The sequence below is a fragment of the Daucus carota genome, chromosome 6, assembly GCF_001625215.2.
Source record: "Daucus carota subsp. sativus chromosome 6, DH1 v3.0, whole genome shotgun sequence".
NCBI classification, from domain to species: Eukaryota; Viridiplantae; Streptophyta; class Magnoliopsida; order Apiales; family Apiaceae; genus Daucus; species Daucus carota.
The window spans coordinates 21,834,846-21,852,489 of record NC_030386.2 but is presented as its reverse complement, the minus strand read 5'-3'; the positions used below and the strand labels follow the sequence as shown (position 1 = coordinate 21,852,489).

The 17,644-nt window shown below is 32.9% G+C and overlaps 1 protein-coding gene across 1 annotated transcript; it reads right to left on the bottom strand.

Annotated features, from left to right (window-relative positions):
* Nucleotides 1–15,586: 15,586 nt before the first annotated feature.
* Nucleotides 15,587–17,386, bottom strand: LOC108225757 (cyclin-D3-1). Its single transcript, XM_017400702.2, has 4 exons — nt 16,767–17,386; nt 16,463–16,664; nt 16,243–16,373; nt 15,587–16,145 (listed from the first exon to the last, which is right to left on the bottom strand). The coding sequence occupies exons 1-4, from the start codon at nt 17,229–17,231 to the stop codon at nt 15,885–15,887; spliced, it is 1,059 nt and encodes a 352-aa protein (XP_017256191.1). The 5' UTR covers nt 17,232–17,386; the 3' UTR covers nt 15,587–15,884.
* Between the last annotated feature and the right edge of the window lie 258 nt (nt 17,387–17,644).

The following is a 17,644-nucleotide window of genomic DNA, read 5'->3' as shown; positions in this document are numbered from 1 at the left end:
CCTTCTTATTCTAGAAACTAAAAACCAAGCTGAAATATCACTAAATCCTATAACAAATACCACTAAATTCTTAAACACCTCCATCTTCACCAACCCCACCTCCATCTTCACCAACCCCACCTCCACATCCGTCACTGCCACCACCTCCGTCGTCACCTCCTCCATACCCACCACCACCTTTATGCCGCCCGCCCCTTCATCTCCACCTCCATTATTTCTCTAACAACACAATCTCCACCTCCATCTTCACCAACCCATCTTAGTCGCTTCTTCAACCTCCTTCGGTCCCGTTCATACTTCTTTCTCCATCTCTGCTCAACTTCAAAATGCGGCGGAGCCGCCACTATTCCGGCAACGCTCCAACCCCTTATTTCAAATCGCCCACACCTTCGCTACAATCATCCTTCCTCCATCTCCACCTTCACCTCCACCTCCACCATCTCCACCGTCGTCACCACCATCTGAATCGAAAACGTGAACAGATCTGAAAAATTTGAGCAGTTTTTGGAACATATATGGAGATTCTGGGCGGTTTCTGCAAGTTTTCATTAATTCTTGCAACACTGATCACTAAATCCTAAAGAGAATATAACTAAATTGTATTGATAATATCGTTAACTTGTATTGGTTTCTAGTTTTTATTTTAAGAGTGGTTTTTATTTGATCATGAGCCTATATATATATATAGGGATAGGATCAAATAAAAACTTTTTTAAGTTACAAATTTATAAACTTTTTTTTTATTCTTCCTTCGTGTTAATCCTTAGTTATCGAAGGTATTCATGTTGAAAATTTTTTAAAAAATATCACAATTTTTAAAAATAACGCATAAATAAATCGCGCATTCAACACATTTGTAACTGGGGTTCAACATTGGATGTAGAATGCTAATTATTATTATGTTAAATATATCTATAAAGATACTTAAACTATACCTCCTTGGTTTGGATGAGGTTTAAAAACATAAATATTAGTTATACAAGAGCATCTCCACGGGTGTTATGTATAATTATTAACTATAATATGATATATGGATAATCATCTAAAATTATAACTAAAAGATCCTAGATCCACTTCAATTGTGTTATGTATAATTATATTATTTAAAATTATACATAATATCTTAGAGGTTTTACAAATGTATCAACCCCATTTTTAGTTATCTATATTTTTTTGCTAAGGGTTAATGGTTGGAGTGCTTAACTTTTTACAAGATATCTAAATAGTGACATTAGATGCCAACTTGATGCCAACTAGATGTCATGTAGATAATTTAGCTAATGGTTTTAGTCCCTTGGAGATGCTCTAGTACGTTTAACTTAGATTGTGTTCACTTGGAGTGAATGGAATGGAGGGAGAATGAAATGAATTTTGTACTCTAAAATGGTGTTGATCAATGAAAATGTATATAACTTTCATTCTTTCAATCATTCCAACCTTAGAGCAAGTCCAAGAGTGCCCTATATTAATGTCCTAAATCAAAATATAAGGCATGTGAAGCAAATCAATGCTCCAACAATGTCCTAGTGGTGCCTTAAAACACTAGGACATGTAACAATTGCCTTATTTTTGAGGCACCAATATGCATGCCCTATTCAATAAAAAAATAGTTTCCTACCATTCCACTACATCTCTCTCTTCTCTCCTTTTCATTTCCCTCCAATAACAATTTAAATATATTAATATTTTAATAATAAGGCACAATAATGAGGCATGTTGTTGGAGTTGATATATGAAGATGATGTCCTAAATCACTAGGACACATTATTTTATTATATTTATAGGGCATTTGCTAGGACATTGTTGGACTTGCTCTTAGTATTTTAACTATAACTCTAACCCACATGTTTTGGAAAGGATGCTCATTCCATTTCAACATCATGTTTCTTCACAATCTTTCTCACAAACAAATTAACTACATTCATATTTTGTCATCATTATCTCATACTTTCTTCTTTCTCCTTAAAACTATTATATAATTTTTCATTCCATTCTCCCCTCATTCCATTCCATGAAGTGAACACAGCCTTAGTTCTTACATTCAAAAATTAGTTTATGTACTTCTTAAACACAATTTTAGTCGATGTTCAACAAAATAGGTTAAAAAAATGCTGAGCTCAAATTATATATCTGTTAAACGCAGAAAATTTGTAAGTTTGTAAGTTTGTCACAGTATCCACCCCTATATATATATATATATATATATATATATATATATATATATATATATATATATATAGGGAAGTGCTCAAATACAAACTAAGTTAGTGTACAAACTACAAACTCAATATAAGCCCTTGGATGAATCTAATCCAATGGCCCCGCAGGGGCAACCACACACCAGTTAATATACACTCTGTCACACATGATCTGCAGATTCCCCTCCGTTTTTAATTTGAATTTTCCCGTTAATCGGTGAACTTTTTTTGAAATCCGACTTCACTGTATTTTTGTTCATCTCGCAACGATCAATTTCCATACCATATGTGCTATATTTCGATTTGATTTAGAGACTTTTTAATTTTAGTTTGTAGTTTGTACGCTAAGGTGGTTTGTACCAGAGTAAGACCCTATATATATATATATATATATATATATATATATATATATATATATATATATATATATATATATATAGAGTCATGCTCCAGGGAGAACCAATCTTATGGTGAGATATGAGATCTAATCTCAACCACTCATTTAAATACATTATATTCATCTCTCATCATTCATTTAATATTTTAATATTTCACCTTCTTTTAATTCAACTACTTATCACCTTCAACCACTGCTGACCACCACCACCTCCTCCGGCGACCACCACCACCTCCGGCGACCACCAGAAAATCACCACCGGCAAACATAAATTCACCATCGGAAAACTAAAAATCACCACCGGAAAACTAAAAATTACCGCCAGAAAACCAAAAATCAACGCCAGAAAATTAAAATCACCACACCACCACCATTTACAAACCACCACCACCCCCAAATCTGAAAATCACCGTCAAAAAATGAAAAATCAGCGTCGTAAAATAAAAAATCACCACCAGAAAACAATAAATCAGCGCCAGGAAACCAAAACAACGTCTAAAAATTAAAATCACCACACCACCACCATCTACAAACCACCATTACAACCCCCAAACCCGAAAAACCACCAACTACAAAACAAAATCACCATCGGAAAATCAAAAACACCATCAAAAATGAAATTCACCACATCCAACCATTATTTCTGCCCACCTTCCGGAGACCAAAACCTCCAGCGAATACAAAAATCAGCAACAGATCTGAGATCCGGTGACTAACATTAATCATCATCGACGATTTGTTTCAGATCTGAGCTCCGGTGACTAGCATTAATCACCGCAACATTTCTAGATTCACGTTTCTAGAATAGCAGAAATCAGTATATGCTTGCCGACAAGGTCGAGTCGATCAGCGTGGCGCCGGTGGACAATGGTGCGTCATTATGATGTTTTGGAAGAGATGGTCGGAATCAAGTCACGGTCATCGGAAACATCATGACGTCGTCACGAGTCTGGCCAGCCTATATACAAAACATAGATACGGCTGTGTGCGTTTGTATGTATGTATCTTGTCGAAGAGAGGGATTAAAAGATAAGGCATGGATGGAGGCTAGATCGAAGAAAGTTACTGGTCGATATAGTCGTTGGCTTTGTTGCAAAAGAAGGCTGTTAATTCAGCCAACTCTAGTGACCATAGACCTGGTGGCGGCACGCGGCAGCAGTCGTACGCGAGGTGGGAAGAGGGAGAGACAAAAGGCAGTGGGTGTGTGGTGAGGAATGTGGATGGAGTAAAATAAAATTTTAAAATATAAAATATAAAATGTGTGATTGTGATTTAATTGAAGGATAAGAATGTGTGGCTGAGATTAGATCTCATATCTCACATTAGTTGGGGTTCTCATTTGAGCACTTGCCTATATATTTATATAACTTTGATCGCTATTCATCTGTGGAGAATCTATAGAAGTCCCCAAGGGAACAATAGCGTAGGCTCTCTGTGAAAAGATCCCAGATCTTTGTGATAGCAAACATGCTTCCCCTAAGGTAGCCCCGTTTCATAGATTTAGTACATCAAGGACAGACCCCCCCTTTCTTCGAACATCATGCACTCCCCCTTTCTCACTGTCCTTCAACTCTTGTCCATCCCTCCACAGAGGTCCTTTCATTTTTACAGCCTTACTCTCTAATAGTCTAATTTACTTCTGCTACTGCTCACACTCACAGTAGATTTATTGACCAACGACCCCAACGACCCCCTGCCCGCCCTTCTTTGGACTCCATCTCCTTCTCCTTATCTCTCCATTAAATCCTGCTTTGCCAATTTCTCCTTCAAAAAACTCATTTGTTTTTATATAGTTTGTACGATTTTAAGGCTTTTATGAAGTATGGTTATATAATATATTTTAAATTTTTTTGTTTCTAATTTATTCATTAAAATTATATTTAAAAATTTATTTTAAAACAATTTATAAAGTTATATTTTATGATAGTCTCAAACATATATGACAGATATATATTGGGGGACCGGGACGTGTCACGGGTTTTAATGTTTCAATAAAGTATAGTTCTGCAACTTAATTTTAAGATTTTTCTTTTCTGTGTAAAAATATACTCCCTCCGTCCCACCAGGTTCTTTACAGTTTCCTTTTTGGGATGTCTCATCCAATTCCTTACATTCCAAAACTTACCAAAATAGTCAATGGGTCCCACCACTTCCCAATTTTTTCTTCTTTTTCACACTACTTTTACTCCCTTTTCACACTACTTTTACCCCCACTATCTCTCTTTTATTCATTAAAAATTGACGGGTTCCACCATTTCACCCACTTTTCTTCCTTTTTTCCACTACTTTATACATATTTCTTAACCTCCGTGCCCAAACCAAACGTAAAGAATTGGCTGGGACGGAGGGAGTAACAATTATATTTTATACAAAAAAAATAAAAAAAATTGTAAATTATATTTCATAAGAATTTTAAAATACATGTCAATCGTTGAAGAAAAAAGCGTATACTATGCTTGATTAGGACGGAGAGAATATATCCCCGATTTAACCAAAAATGTTGCGATTAGGATTCATTATTATACTTGTAATTTTAATATTCATTGGTCATCATACTTGGTCTGTGTAAACACGAAGTACGTGGGATCGTTTAGCTAAGATCCAAACTCCAATTTTTTTACTTTTTACAGCAGTTGGTAGGCATAACTGGAATCGTGTGGGCATGACAGGACTTGTAAGAATGACTGATATTACCTCCATTTTTTTCCTGTTAACTGATTTAATTAAAATTTATACATTAAAAAAAATAGAAACAGAATCGTGAATTGTACTCCCTCCGTCGGAAAAGTGGGTGAAGTGGTGGGACACATTGATTTTTAATATATAAAAGGGAGTTGGTGGAGTAAAAGTAGTGTGAAAAAGAAGAAAAAGTGAGAAAGTGGTGGGACCCATTAACTATTTTAGGAAAGTTTTGTGATGTAAAAAAATGGGTGGGACGGCCAAATAAGGAAACTGTAAAGAATCTGGTGGGACGGAGGGAGCAGTAATCTTGTAAAGAATCGTACAAAAAGTCAAAATATGGGTAGGATGCATGTCAGTTATAGTACAAACCACAAACGCATTGCTACATACCTATGTCAGTCCCCGTACAATGGCATTACTACTGTACAAACCTAACAACTGGTTTAATTAATTTAATTTTTACCTTTTCGCTGTCATGATTAAATCCATGTGTTTCACTTGTACTGCTCTCAACAGTCCTCTCCAATTTTTTAGGGTAAAATTTCATTGTTTCTTTTATCAGTAAAATATTGTGCAACTGCAGTAAGTGTGCAGTATTACTGAATGCTGAGAGAGTAAAATTGAAATACTCACTCACTCCTGTGAAATGATGGAGTAGAGTGTAACAAGGGGAAAACTGAGGTAGGCAGAAGCAGAATACAATAATTTAGACCCGCCAACAATGTGTTGGTACGGTGGTTAAGCTTTTGTACTCCCGAGGTCGAGAGTTCGACTCCGGGTGTCCGTACGTATCAATTAGAAAAAGAAAAAATTAGACCACGCCAAGGAATATTGTGCAATTAAAGCAAAATGACACTACAATCAGAGTGTATATTGTGCATTTTGTAACACTACTTTTTGTTTTTGTTTTCAGCTAGTATATGCCTATAGTGATCTTGCATGTACCACAGACAGTTTGTGAACTATTCCATTTGACCAGTAATCCTGGTGACTTAGAACGGTTCTGAATCTTCAAAACGCAAAACCTTTAGAAGACTACCAACTTGGACCAGTGGCGGAACCAGGACTGTGAGTTAGAGGGGGCTGAAATACAACGGGTAAAACGAGAGCTAACTCAACCAGCAGATAAACTAAGGGATAAACAATGTGTCTGTGTGTCTTAATCATCATGACTATAAAGATTTCATATACTTTGAAGTCCAGATTAATCTTTATCCGCTCTTACATCATAAATAAAATTGTTTAACTGATTTGACAACAATTTCAGGTTTAGTATAGAGAAATTTTTTAGATAAAATTGTGCAAAGGCAGACAAGTTTTGAGTAATTCAAACTTGAAAGTTAATTCCTAAGATCCAAAGAGCCAATACAAAGTACTAGTTCTATGTTTCCTTCTGTGAAACGGTTATGCATGTCTTCGAAAATAGGATTAGTAACCTGTTAAATAAACTCCAACAAGCTCCTAGCACCTCTTCAAAAATTTAGGAGCTCTATTTGCTTCCTCAACAATGAAAAGCGCACTCTCCCTCTTAACTATATTTTATATTATTTTTGTTATGTACAAAGTACTCAACATGCATGATACAGTTTGTAGGTGTGCATATTTTAATAACAGACATAGATAGAGAGTATATGTAGGGAATACTGTTGTAGATATTGTGTAATTTTACCTCTTGAATAGTTAAGAATTGATTGTTTATATTATTTTTGGAGAAAACTTAAGGAGTTTGTTGGAGTTGCTTTGAGTGTATCTGTTTGAATGTATTTGTTAATTAGACTCCCTTCGGACTAAGTGCCTTCTCTTTTCTTTTTTTACAATAAGTCCCTCTCCATGACATTTATAATTCAGCGGGGCTAAAAAACACTATATTGAAATCACTAATTCAGCGAGGGCTCAAAAAAAATTTACACTATTTTCTCGAGGTTAGGGGGGGCTCTAGTATCCCCTAGCCCCCTCTGGTTCCGCCACCGACTCGGACCGCGGTGAACATGAATATCAATATGTTAGTGGTCTATTCATTTTGCTAAGATAAACATTTCTACCAAGTTAAGGGCTGTATGTAATCTTTCCCATCAACATATTTGGTGCAGTTTTCTTAAATTAGTTCTCAAATCAATACTCGAATGATGCTAAAGTTCTCAAAATTAATACTCGAAATTGTTCCCAAATATTATGCGGTATATTTTAACTTATTATTAAAATATTTAAACATATTGAAGTACTTCTTGCATTCACGCTGATAATTTCAGTGAAACTAGTACATACAAACACAACTATTACATGTAGAAACAAAAAATTGATAAGACTTGGCTCGTTAAAAAGACAGCTAACTCTCTGCTCTTTGGTCAAAAGCAAGCATCATATTTTTATTAAGTTGTGATTGTTCAAGTTGTGATCGCAAAGTCCACAGATCCTAACATTGTTCATAACTTCATATAATGTCACTATGTCAGCTTCTGAAAATAGTAGAAGGAAACTTTGTTATTATATTAATATAATTATCATATTGTACAGTTACAATGTCTAAGTTATAGATTATTAGTTTAAACTCTAATATAAACTTCAACATAGTTATACTACTTGTATTACAGTAAAAGTAACAACCTTACTACTACAAATTAGTTCAGTTTTTTCCCGCTATTTTATTAAATAAAACAACTGATAAGAAAGAATTAAAGAAAGACGAGAATCATGACACCCAGAAGATATTGCATATAAGGGGTCCGCTTTGGTTGTCGACTTTCACCTTTACAGCTATGGTCAGGAAAAAGATTTTTACCACAGAATTCACATTTCAGTTTCTTCCTTTTCTTTTCTGCTTAACTTCATAAACTAGCATAAAAGCCGGACTCTAGTTTTTGTTGTATTTTAAATAATATTCGTGTGTCATCATATTATTTCAAGCATAACTATTACGTCTTATTTTTTAATAGAATATGTAAATATGAAATGTAACATTTGCAATCTAATAGTATTGATAGTAATAATATGTACTATATTTAAAAAAAAATTATGGATCAAAAACAACATTTGAACTGATTTTTCTATATTCAAATTCGTTAGGATATAGAGGCCACTTCCATATTATCTACATGTTCAAAATTATATTCGAAATTAATACTGAAACTTTTAGAATTTAAATATATTATACCTCATTAAAAAGATCTGTAATTTATTACTGAAAATTATTAAATTATTTCATCAAATATGAAAACTTGTTCTTGATATGTGAATTACGATATCCTCAATCATGATTAGATGAAGATGTGTGGTCCGCGTTGTTTTATATTTATTTCTCTTTTTTTGAGTATACGTTTGTGTAATAGTTAAGTGATATATGATGGACGGACCATCAACACATTCTTTTTTATTATATGTTGCACACACTTTGTATAAATAATAATTGAAACATATGTAAAAGACCTACCTTACTTTATTATAAAAGCATTAATTGAACTACTAACCTTTTAATTGTACCCGAAAAATTCCGACACGTTTGATGTGGCTCACCCTTTTAATTTTCCAATTATATAGTACTTCAATGCCTTATATATTTTTTTTGTTAATTTAAAATATTAGATGATTATTACTTTGATACCGCGTGTTATAATATTGTCTTGTTATAAAATATTAATCTTTTATCATTAGTTTTCTAAGCTTGTTGATTAAGACTTTTAATATTTTTCATGTAATCTTTATAAACCAGATCTCAAATAGCAAAAATAGAGTAGATGTCAGTTAGGCACCATGGAGTTCATAAAAATAAGAAATATTTAGTTTAATTAGTCGTATAGTTACTTTTTTAGCTTTGTGCAAACTCACATTTTTAAATATTTTGATACTCTTATTTCTTAGGGGTGAGCAATGTAGCATATCATGTTCAATTGTTAAAGATCAAATCAGGTGTTCGATATTCTGGATTATGGAAAATTATTCTTGTTCTATTCTCGTCTAATCAGATATTAGTTTTCGTCTTATCGCGTCGGATTATCCATTCCAGAATTAATTATATTTTATTAGTTTAATTTGTAAATGAATAATTAATTTAATTATAGTTTGAATCATATTATTTAACTCGTATGTTATACATTGATGGATGGCATATTAAAATTATAGTTTTAATACTTTAATATATATATATATATATATATATATATATAACTTATTTCTCTGTGTTATTTTATTTTAAGCAAGTAAAATTTATAACTCAATTCTTTTTAGTAGGTCTCGTAAATACGTTTTATTATTATTTGGTTGACTTTTGATTAACAACATAGAATTTCTCTAAATTCACCTTTATATCACAAGTTATAATATTTCAAATTCATATATCACCAAAATCACATCATTTAGACATATTCTCTAACACCAAATTTGATGTCTTTGTCACTATTCTTATATCTATAATTTCTTTTTTGTAAAGATTTGGTTACACGTCGAATTCTGAATTCATAAGTTTAAAATAAAAAGTAATCTAAATAAAAATATTATTTCAGTTATCTTATTTCATGTTCTTCAAAATATTGTAATTTTTTTATAAGTCACCTTTTGTAATTAAAAAAAAAATATGACATTGTACATGTTGAAAGTCCATCAATTTTTCCTTTCAAAGATGCTCACCGAAATCTTAGTTTTTGTGCTTATTTCTCACATTCATGGCTTAAATTTCTCTAATATTGTATCGGTACTCGTTTAAAGTATTAAGTTAGATTTGAATTCGTCCAATTTTATTCAAATATGAATTATATCCATTTTTTGAAGTCTGAAACATGGCTCGAGCCCAATTGCTCAAATTCTTTTTCAAATTTAAATTTATTACGTAAGTAATTAATTTATGGATATTAATCTATCATGTAAAAAACATATGAGGTTTACCTGAAATAATAACTTATCTCAAATAAATAAGATATTGAAAAGAATATAAATACAACAGTTTTAATATATGAGTTTAATGCTTTTGAATAAAAAAAATTAATTGCATGTGTAGCTTAAGTGGTTTCAGTGGTGTAATTGTAATGAAGAGAGCTTAGGTTCGAGTCTCATTAATAACATTTTTTTATATGTATGAGGAGGAGTTAGGTTCGGAGTTATATGTATGAGGAGGAGTTAGGTTCGGAGTTAGGCTCGGGTTCGGAGCTAGTAATTTATTTGCTCAGGAGAGAGGTTTGACACGAACGTGTTAGGCTACTATATATATAAGTAGATATTACTCTCTCCATCCCATTAATTTGTCATTGATTTGTATGCGTTTAGAACCGAAAATCGGCATACATTTTAAAACTTTTATAAAATATAATTTCATAAATTATTTCAATTTTTTGTTAAAAGAAATTTAAATTTAATATTTAAATTTTCCTTCAAAAACAATCCATTCTAAAAATAAGTTACAAAATAGTAATATATAGAAATCTTGAATACGTATCAAATAATGCAAAAAAAATGTATAAAAATGAGTGAAACTGAAAGTATATATAATTAAAATCGAACATGTTATTCTTAAAATACATTAGACGTGACAAATAGTTCATCATTTACTTTCGCGTCATATATTTTCGTGTTTTTTGTATTTGAAGTTGAAATCTATATCGGAACCGCTAAGAATTCGTGTACCTAATCACAAACTCATATTCATTTCGAAATGTGTCGTATACTTTTCTTGTACATAATTGTACATAATTTAAGACGTTTTTATGTATTCCGTCTCTCTCTCTACATTGAGGGACGGAGACTTGACATAAATTTTAATTCTATGATTAAATATAACTATGTAAATTATTTTAATTTTTGACTTATTGACGAAGCAATAATAAGCTGAATCAAATGAGCATCGAGAAAGTCAAGGCAAGCTTTAGGATTTAGGTATAAAAGGTACTCTCGTGGTAATTATTACATGTCCTCTCAACTGAATCGTGGTACACAACTTTGGCTTTGAGGTTTGAGGCCGGTTTCAATTTATTTAAAGTGGTGCATGTTTAGGAGGGAGTAGTAGTTTATATATCTAGAAAATTAAAATTTTAATGATTAAGTTCTTTTAATTCGTACTTGAATAATAAGAAGATGGGTCATGGTGCCTGACAATCATGTGTCGGGGACCGTTTATATAACACACACTACCAGGATTGTCGGATTTCTATTTGAAGGGTCCGGATTGAAGCATTTTTTTTTACCGATCCGCGGAAAATTATAGCGGATCGATAAAAAAAAATGATTTCATCTCCGTCATTAAAATACAGATCTAAGGGCTCTTAAGCTGTGTGTTGGATAAGAACTCCATAACAATCGCTTGTTATGGACCAAAACCCTAAGAAGATTATAAGTGTTCATTTTTGTTCTTTTAAAATTTTATCACTTAGACACTAATGATGACCAGAAAAGTATTGACCTGGGAGCAACCTAGTTTGTTGTTCAAATTAATCAGATTTTTTGATCGTCACAGTGCTCAGGCCATCTCCAGCAGTTGTGATCTTTTGGATCACCAACTGATCCAAATTCTGATCCAAATTTTTGACCAACTCCAACAGCGTAATCCAAATTCTGATCCAAATTACTTTTTGTATATTATATTATATAAATTTTATATTAAACTATATAATTTTAAATTTAATTTTTATTCATTAGTAACTACCTATATCATATTTAATTAATTAATTTAATTATTTTTTTAACATCGATCAAAGTATCTCAAAATCAAGGAAATGAAGATGAAACTCAAGGATCTCAAAATGATATGAATAGTTACGGACAATATTTTGATTATCTCAGAGCAAACAGAAATAATATGTTCGACTAAATCAAAATTTATATTTATCGTACTGTTTTTTAGTCATTTCTCGGTATTGTAATTTTATTGTATGCATTTTATGTACTTTCTATTTTATGCATGTAATGTACTCTTTTTTTTAATTTTAATGAAATTTGCTTTTCTATTATTCTAAGTTTTTACTAAAACAATAACTTTATAAATTATTAATTATAAACTATTATTAATTAAATACTAGTATTAATAATTTCAAATTAATTTTAAATCCGATAAACGAAAAATATAGAAATAATAATTATTTTATAATAAAGTAGGTGATCCAAATTTGGATCAGTGAACAGTGAACAGTGGTAATCCAAATTTGGATCAGTACTATTTATTGATCCAAATTTGGATCACTTTTTAGATCACTGCTGAAGGAGAATTTGGGGTAATGTGTCCTAAATTTGGATCACTGCTGGGTTTGGTCGCCAACACCAATCATTTTGTCACAGAATTTGTTTCCTAACATTTCTGATTCAAACGTATCTATCTTATTTCAAAGAACGGTTTTTCTATGGTGTGTACATGGGCACACAATAAACATAAAATTTGATAGTTTTTCCATGTTTTGATTGGCTTACACCCCTTTAATAATGATGACCCCCCGCATTCACACCAATCACACCAATGAAAACACACCAAAATTATGAGTTTCCGTGCTTAACATATGCCCATGGGCACACACCACACAAACCTTTCAAAGAAAGTGGATTTGTGTTAAATAGTGAGTACTGTTTTTGAAATCAAAAATAATTTAAAGTTGTAGAATCATCAAATTTAATCCAAGACTCTTGCGAAAATGCCAAGGCTGATTATACAGTGCGCACCAAGTACGGGGGAATCACAAAAACAAGGTAGGGCCAAAGACGACATCTCCCACCAAATCAAAGATTTTGTCTCCTCTAAATTTCTAAATTTCTTCAACTTTTTGCCTTTTCACTCTAGTGAGTGTGGTTTCTTGTGCTTCCCCAAGCCACCCCCTTGGTAGAGCTAGCTGTATACTCCATGATCGCCCTTTATGGCTAAAATACATCTTAGCTTTCGAATAACACCTATTGTTTTCAACTCCAAATAGGCGGAATATTACAGTAGCATAAATATGGTGAATATTTTCCAAGCGGATAAGAATTGTTACCAGAAACCTGATCCGTATTAAAGAATTTGTTTCAAAGTCCTCAATTATTTTTTCTGAAAATATTTTATCAATTTATTGATTATATTATGATTTGATTAAAAAATTTCAATTCATAGAAAAGATTTTGATAAATCCTGAATCACTAAGTTAATCGAGTAGTTTTGATTTTCAATTTCTATAACCATGCTCGAAACAGATAATGCGCCTAATTTATTGCCAAAAATGGCTTGAATTTGAAATACTGCAGGTTGAGAGCGACGTTGAATTGGATTGTAGTTGTAATAAAGAAAAAGCGAGATATAAAATGTGTAGATCTATGATTATGTCCGGAACATACTCCTTGACTCGTACAAATATAAAATATTTGACGTGAGACTGTGAGAGAAGATAAATGCAGTAAAGGTCTTTCTAATGTGTATCTATGCACACAATAAATATTAAATTTGATGAGTTTGGTGATTTTTATCGATGAAATTATATGAATACAGAAAATTCATCCATAATTATGATTAGATGATCGATAAAACTGTATCAAATTCATAAGAATTAGGGATTATTATGAGCTCATGAACGCGTCATAGAAATCTATACAATAATTGGGGTGAGCTGCGCAATTCGCAAGTCTCACAGGCAGTGAAAATAATTGGACGGACTCTGATATGATTTATAATCAGATCTAAAATAGTTAAATAATAAAATCTACACAGAGTTGATATTTAATCAGTCATTAATCGATTAAAAATTGAACCTGATTAATCATTTTGATTAAATAATTACTTTTAATTAATCACTAATCAATTTTCTTAAAAATTAATTTGATCACCTTTTTTATAGCACACTAAATGATTGGAGGATGATAGGAGTATTGCTTTTGTGAGTGGTCCATCTGTAAGCATGACGAGATACTTGCGTTGTATACCATTTGTGACCACTTTTTGGTATTAAAATGGACTTGTATCCTTGAAAATTATAAATAGTACCTCCAAATCTTATATTTCTAAGTTTAATGAAAGGGCTTATACTGTATTCGTAGTTAATTATGATGAAATTTTAAATGTGTAATTTATTATTAACTTATTCATTATTTTTTAATGAAAATTATGTATTGAAACAGTGTTTTTCACATATATTTATATATGATAATTTATGAAAAGAAAATAATATATGTTAATTACAAAACTAAATATAATCATACACCGGACTTGCTTTTAGAAATTTCCGTACATGCAACAATATCACAAATTATGGTAGTATATCATGGCCCGATGTTCCATTTTGTGGAGAAGAAAATCGTAGAAGAACTATTTGTAAAACAATTTAACTAGGAACTTATTTTCCTCATATAAAAGATCAGTGCACACATAGTTGTTAACATATCTGAAAACAAAGAAACCAGGTAATGCGGTTATGCGGTCGTGTTCGTAAATCCAGGTGCAACACAACCATGAATCTACTGTACTAAATGCAATGAAGCTATACACAATTTGCACCCACAAGGTGAAGCCGTGACCAGAAGGCAATAGTTGACAACAATGTTGCTTGCATGCATGCGTACTACGTACTTTTACGTGTTTCATTCCCTCAACGTAACATATAACTCCACGCTACAGTCAATATACAGATAACCAAATAATTTGCAACACGTACAAATCATTCGCAATGATATATTGATCCTCAAATTCAGATTAAATTCGATACCGGCTCGTTATTTAGTTATATGCTTCTTTATCCCTTTCGATTTTTTATCGTTTTATTACATTGCTCGGCATACATGTTAAAATGCATATAGAATCTAGTTTCATATGTATCTTTTACGATATTTCCTTTTTATATAATATTAAAATTTTATTTAAAATTTTTTATTGAAAATAACTTATCAAAATATATTTTCACGAGTCAAGTCTCGCATCTAATATAAACAAACAGAGGGAAGTACACGTAACAAAGGTCGGGAGCAGGCCTGTTGACCACATGGGCAAACATATGGATCCTCCCAGTCCCAGCTAGCTAGCACTCCACTGACCGACACGACAAACCATTCTATTCTATAACCACTTAGTTGAAAAATTAAAAATAGATCTTCGACTACACTTCTCCCAACACAACTAAAGCGATTATCTTGAAGACTGATCACTGCCATCAATTAAAAACCAAAAGACCAATAGTTAGCCTAGTGTGTTCTGTTAAACAAGTCCACGAAACCCCGTGCCAAAACACACACAAATACATGACACGCTCTTTCGGGTTTCCAGCTAAAGTTGCGCTCTGCATGCTAGCTGCAAGCTAAACACAATGCACCAGGCCATGCTTAATCTAATGTACAGTGAATCTGTGAATTTATCAGGAAAATATTGTAGTGCATCATAAAGGTCTTGAACCATAAAGAAGTTTACAGAATATTTATTTTGATAGAATAATTAAAGATAAATCATAAAAGCAGATTGCTTGACAGAGACTAGAGAAGCAAAGAGAGACAAAGAGTGAGTCTGTTTACATATCTTGGTGAAACATTATACATATTCTTCATTGTTTCCTACCACCCTTTCTTTTCCTCTCTGTCTCTGCTTTTTCATCTTTTCATCCATATATTGTTTAATAAAACAACACACAGATGACAAAAGCTGGTGGATTCATTAGAGATTAAAAGTCATTAAGTAGATAAGCACCCTCTTAAGAAATGGGCATTTGCATTTTATTATCTTCTCCAGTCCTGAGTTTCTTGAAGAATGGCTGATGATGAGGTGAAGAAGAGACTGATGATGATCCAGAATCCCAAGAATCAGTTGAACTATCAGAGTAGCTGAATGATGCATCAATAACCCCACTTGGGCTACTTGGACTTGCTGCATTGTACTTGCGTTTGTGATAATTTTTGGTCCAACAAGTGTTTGATATGTTCACTATCACTCCGTAACATTCATTTATTTGTTCCTGTGCATAATAAATAGGGTCCCGTATAAAGTACCCGCATCACTTAAATTACAGAACAAATGTGTTGTGGAAAAAGAAAAATGTAGTCAATGCAAACCTTGGTAGTTTTGAGCAGACTCAGAACCTCATCTTGGTATTCAATGGCATTCAAAGGCTCTAGTTCATGTATAATGTGGAGCATTGTTGATGTGGCCAATGCAGATGGTAAATAACGTGCAGATCTCCAATCTGATATGTGTATGTCAAGAAAATGTATGTAAATTGTGATTACACGAGAGAGAGAGAGAGAGAGAGAGAGAGAGAGAGAGAGATTTTACCAGCAACAACAGAGAGGATGAGATCTTGACATTTCCTGAAGAACTCCCACCGGAGATGAGTTTTGAAACCAAGTCTTCTTGTAATGTGATCAAGAAAAGAGAGTGGGGTCACTGGATTCATCCTCCATTCAAGTGTAGACATCACCAGTAGCTCCATTCTCTGTATTGTTTTTGCCTCAAAAACATACTTTGAATCTTCCACCTATTTAACATCAAGAAACACAAACACCCAACTTTAAAAACCACAATTTTGACAAAACCAAGTCATGAAAATCAAATATTTCAAAAAATCTACAAGACTTACTTGGAGGTCCAGGAGGAGAGGAACCTGAACTTCATCAACTTTGGCAGCCAGAGAAAGACATGTCACAGCAGCTAGGTGGATCATCCACGGCTTATCTTGTTGAAAACAAACACTGGAAAGCATAAATCTATCAAAGAAATTAATAGACAAAACAGCAGTAACAGCTGAAAATCCATAATGAGCCTTGACTTTCATCATCCAGTCAACCACCTCTCCCCTCGCCACACAAGCACGTTCTATTTCTTTCCCATTCTCATTACAGAACAGATGAGTCTCCTTCTCCTTACAAAGCAAAGACTCAAGCTCTTCAACATCCCAACACAAATCTCGCTCAAGATCCTCAGCACCAACAAGCCCATCTTCTTCTACTAAGCTCTCAATCCCCACCTCTTCTTCTTCACAATACAGAGAATCCAAGCAAAAAGAACCAGACTCATTGTAGCCATCAAGAACCATCATTTTCATCTTCTCATTCTACAAGACCACAAAAGAGAGAAAAACAAATGGTCTTGTCTGTAAAAATGTGGAGGAGTGAACAGAGGAAAGGGGAAATAAAACAGAGCTCGGTTCTCAAAAATTGAAGGAAAAGGAAGTGATTTATCAGAGAGGGTGTCACGCTTGTCCTTTCTTCTTATATGTATGTTTGTATTTGTATGTTCGAGTATTCATCTACATACCATGGGGACCGTGTACAATATTTAGGACTGTACTAAGAATATGTGTTACACCAGCTGTTTGATTTTGTAAACTACTCCACTTCACTAGAGTTAAAATAAAAACGTACTTGGATCCAAGCATATTTTCTCACTAATTATGACTCCGGATTATGACTAGGTTCGGTTACCTTGTTAAACATATGGTGCAGGGTGCGATGTAAA